General features: G+C 39.1%; 1 protein-coding gene across 1 annotated transcript; it reads right to left on the reverse strand.

Annotated features, from left to right (window-relative positions):
• Positions 1-4,067: 4,067 nt before the first annotated feature.
• On the reverse strand, positions 4,068-5,076 carry LOC112890541. Its single transcript, XM_025957417.1, has 2 exons — positions 4,729-5,076; positions 4,068-4,640 (listed from the first exon to the last, which is right to left on the reverse strand). Exons 1-2 carry the CDS (start codon positions 5,074-5,076, stop codon positions 4,068-4,070), a joined length of 921 nt encoding a protein of 306 aa, XP_025813202.1.
• Between the last annotated feature and the right edge of the window lie 245 nt (positions 5,077-5,321).

The raw sequence follows: 5,321 nt of genomic DNA on the forward strand, positions 1-5,321 counted from the left end.
CCATCCGGCAATGGGAAAAGAAAGAAGAGGAAACAAACAGATGAGTTTATTAAATCCAGTTACTGTGGCCTCAGCTGAAAGAATCTTTTAAAGTTGAAGCTGCTGAAGAATTATCTGTGGTCTAAAATATCTAAAAAAGGTTAAATGGTTTGGCAAGTTTATGCATCGAGAAGAAATTATTGGATGAAATAGATATTAATACCATCGTCACAGACTTTGCATCTAGAAATGTTACAAGAAAATTTTAAAGTTATATATATAGATTGCTTGATATTAATAATTTTTTATACATTTTGAGTGTTCACTGGTACTATTTTATTCATATATTATTTATTTATTTATTATTATTGTTAAAGCGACTTTAGTTTTAAGTCTTGCCCCGGCCCCTGAAATCTCAGGACGGGCCTGGGTCCCTACCCAATTAAGACCCTAGCCATGTCTAATCATAACCAATTAAGTACGGCTTGAACTTAACTATCACCCAAGCTCCTCATCGCTGCTCCATCATTGCTCCTCGCCAGCACTCCCTTGCATCAAACCGGCCGCTCTCCTGATCTCCTTTCTCTCCCGTTTTCAGAGAAACTTGTTACTGCTAATTAATTTCTTTTACCAAAACACAATCGAAGATGTAAATGCTCACATACACACACAAACACTAATATCTATGATTGCTCAAAACCGCTACCATGTACCATCCTCCTAGAGCCAATATCACAATACACGCAAAAAAACGCCACTACAGCTTGTTAATTGATAGTGGTCGACTTCTTAATTGATAGTGGGGGCTTGTAATTGAAAATTTGTATACCCTTAATTTGGTTTTGATAATCAATGTCATCATGACTAAATAAATTGAGCGTAGCTCAGTTAATTCCTTATGATAGAATCTACCCACCCGGTTCAAGTACCTTGACTGTATGAGTACTTACATTTTACTGGATCTATTTTAGGAATTAACGACGCTATATATTCTTTCAGTGGTAGGTGACGTACCTGTCGACAGTGAGGTACTTGCGACTTCGTCAATCTCAATATCTGTTTGTTCTCTCGATGATGCTTCTAGGGGCCAGGTGCGCTCTCGTATATTCATAGGGATGAGTGTACTTCATCAATCTTAAATCTGATGACCAAGGCTCTCGGAGGTGCTCATGTATATACGTGCTCATGTATATACCGCATTCCGTAAAAAATAAATGATCATGATGAATAATATGCACTAAATGATCCTATCATAGCTTAGTGATATTTGTGTGCTAAGTGATAATATGGTCGGGGAATAACAACATTTGCTAGTATACATGGATGTGATGCAAGATGATGACTTGGCTGAGCAAACGCCTCAAATGGACATGTTAAAGGCACTTAAAGATCATAAGAAGATCCAAGACATCAAAGAAAAGAAGTGATCGAAGCCCGTGACACAAAGATTGAGTTGAACTAGTAGAAGCTTCAAATGATGCTCCAGCGTGTACAATTAATGTGCACCAGATGCTTCACACTAGATAAATTAACATGAGAGCTCGAAGATGCATAAATTTAGTGCTAAGACAAGTCATAAGATGTTCTGGTTATGGGAATTGAGTTCACCGGATGCTTGACATAGGACAATCAACAGGAGCTTTGTAGGTAGTTAGACACACAAAGGAGAGGCATGAAGACCTCAGACCTCATCCGATAGTTTAGGATCAATGGATGATCCGCCGGTGAGTTGGCCAAGAGTTCAAATGACTAGTCCAACATCTGATAAGTTTTGTACTCACCGAATGTTCCAATGAAGATCATTTATTTTGTTAACACCAGAACATCCGATGAGAATAAATTTCATGATGCAACAATTAGTTTTTGGGATGGGTCTAACCCCTCCACCAACCATTTGAACATACTACCTCCGGTCAGCATGACTAGTTCAAAAATAAACTAATCAAGATGCCCCACCGATAAATACAAAAATGGTGGTAGTAAATACTCCTTCCGTCCTAAATTATAATTCGTTTTAATTTTTTTATAAATATATATTTTACTATGCACCTATATGTACGCTATATCTATATATATAAAAAAATATAGAAAATCTAAAACGAACTGACTAATTTAGAATGGAGGGAGTAACATCGCAACCTATCAACTACACATGAATATCGACCACACAGAACGAGGTACGAAACACAACATAAGCTGATCGAACTGTGCATGAAAGTTGAAGCGACGCATGATACACACATTCTCTCCGTAACCTAATATAGTGCTTCGTGCACAACCTAATGCAAATCAATTAATAATCACACTCTTCACACACGCGACGCAGACGATCCCTCCCGTTCCCCGGCCTCATGATCCGCCACTGCTACTGCGGCGCTGCTGGCCCACGCACACGCAGTTCGCGTACGCGCCATGATCACACATCAATCAGGAAACCGGCACCTCTCTCTCGCCATAAAAAGGTGACGGGTACAGCGTGCTTCGCTACACCAGCAAATCCACCGGTCACTGCACTGCACTCCGATGCGTCCACTCCAAGTACCAGTCAGGTCGTGCTCGACTCGAGTGCTCCAACTCATAACACAAAGCACCAAAGGTCTGTTTGGTTCGACGCCTCACTCGCCTAGCCTAAGGTTAATCTGTTGCCTAAGCTGTGGCACGTCTAGCGTAGTTAAGTTCAGGTACGTGTTTGGTTCATGACTACACCTAAAGTTAGGCATTTAGAAAAAAAATGTGGTAGCAGTTTGGATGGCTGCCACACCTACAGTTAGGCAATGTGTGGTAGCTGTTTGTTTTGCTACCACACCTAAAAGCCACTTAACCGTGATCTTCTGAAAATTGACATCAATGATTCCAAAAAAAAAGGCTGTGATGAGAGGACCTCCATGATGGTTCCCAATGCGAAGCATGCAGAGAATTATACAGACAATTCGAGGTCTGCTGAACTTATTCCAGAAATCAACATGATAGAAACTCCTAATGCCGGCAAGGAAGCAACTGCTCCTTTAGTACATGAAGTTTCTTCAAATTATGACATTAGTTTCAAAGCTCCTGATGTAGGCAATGGCGTTGAAAATTTTGACAACTCCCTGGACTTATTGTTCTGGTCATTTGGTCCAGTAGTTGATGCATCTGAAGACTTGCAAGCTGCTCAGGGGTTCTCTATGCTGCAATCTGAAAATGATTTTGCATTTGGTTTCCAAGGACCTGAAAAAGCAATGGTTTCCATCTCCCAATATGAGGTTCATAGTTTAGAAAAAAATAGCTCAAATTCTATATGTGCTGATGAAGTAACCATGAATGGAGATATACAAGGTATCAGTATATCGCCATCTCAGTCACAAGTTGAACTCCCTGGGGCCTTTCAAACAATCTGATGTAAATGTAGCATGACATATGGTCATATGGAAATCCTCATACAGAAAATGAACAGCAGCCTTAGACCAAAACTAAAAACTCTTCTTTGTCAGTCTAGCATTTAAATAAATGCAAAATTATTATAGTAAATAACAACAAACAGACACAAGTGCCAAGGATGATGTTTCTTGCAAGCTCACCAGAGATGCAAAGCTCAAAAAACTAAAAGCTGCCAAACATTAATTAGCAGCTGTATCAAATAACATATAAGTTGGATACTAATGTAGCACTGTCCACAAAAGATCGTACCATTAGCAAAAGTACGTGAGCACCACCATACTATCATCATCTTAGTTCTACAGAAACTAGAGCAGCACCATAGTAGCATCATCTTAGTGCTAGAAACTATATGAGCAGCACCATACTACCATCATTTTAGTGCTACAGAAACTATATGTGAGCATCACCATATATCTTCATTAGCTGTCATATATCAGCCTAAAAGAAAATCAAAAGAACTGCTGTTGGATACACCATCCACCTTCAGTTAATTCTTGAATGAGTCTACAAATGCAAAACAGCTCATTTTAGCAAAGTGCAAACAATGAAAGTAATAATGTATGAACTGAAACATATATCACCTGGCACTTAAATAAAATAGCAGTCAAGCACATAGGGAATTACAGCCCCGAATCACTGAGAAATTTGAATACCCATGATTGAAATGTCATCTAAGCTGAACCGGATAGAAAACCACGCATACCCTTTTGATCCTTATGTGCTAGAAAAGTTCCCACCATCAGCTTTTGATCGGTAGTTAATGTCATATTTTCAAGCCTTTGCCACAAGATAGCATCAGAATTAGGCATATGTGGTGGAGCCGGTGCCGGCTTCTTGAGTTTTTGTTGAAGGGTCACCAAAGTAGTTGCAATCGTATCCCCTATTTTTGACAACCGACTTTTCGGTCTCACATCTCTCTTGGCTAGTTTACCCTCAGCTCTAGGACGCTTCATTCCAGAGCTAGATGAACTACCATCGGCAGTTTGGGATAAAAAGCTAGTTTGCTCATTTGTAGGAGAAGGCAAAGTGTCAGAATCATCACCTAGATCATCTTGAGGTTGAGCATAATTTGAAAAGTCATTGCATATGTCATCATTCAAGTCATTGTCTTCATCATCTTGTGTGTCATTCATGCAATTAGCGGCATCCATAGCAAGAGAACCGTCTGCATTGCTGTTACGGAACAATTCTTGCATTTCATTGTAGAATTTGATAGGCTTAGAAAGGAGCCTTCTTACTCTAACCTGCACAAAGTAACATATTACTTAGTTGTCAAAAGTTACATTAAAACAGTAAAATATTAACAAAAATACATTGAAAAAGTGAGAGCACCTGTAAATTTGCCTTGTCTAATTCAGAGATAATTACCATAGACCTTGTTGCATCAAAAGTGTTACCACTCTTAGCTAAGGCTAATGCAACAAATTTCCAATTTTCCTTGTAGTGTCTCAGATGTCTCTCAACTTGGGTAGCACTTACCCCTATATTGAATTGTCTATTCAATGCTTCTGCACACTTGAAGTGGTGCTGTTTTTTAAGCTTGAAACCAGCATGTTGATCCTTTATGAACTCAATGAACCAACCAAACATAAACTTGGTTTGATCATCATCCCAAGTGATGGTCCTCTCACGAGCGGAGCCATCACCTTCAACCTTTTCTTTCTCTTTTCCTTTAACCATATCTGTACTCAAGATCAACAAATAAATATATAGCAATGCAACAAAACAAGATCTGAATACAGCCGCTTTATATAGGTAATCAATAGCAACTAAATGCAACCATCAAATACAAGTACAAAGGGTCTGAATACACCATCCAATACAAGTAAATAGGTCTGCATGCAACCACACACGTCCAAATACAAACACACAATACAAGTACATAGATCCGAATACAAGCGCACATTTGTTGGGCTCAAATACAT

The sequence above is a fragment of the Panicum hallii genome, chromosome 4, assembly GCF_002211085.1.
Source record: "Panicum hallii strain FIL2 chromosome 4, PHallii_v3.1, whole genome shotgun sequence".
NCBI lineage: Eukaryota > Viridiplantae > Streptophyta > Magnoliopsida > Poales > Poaceae > Panicum > Panicum hallii.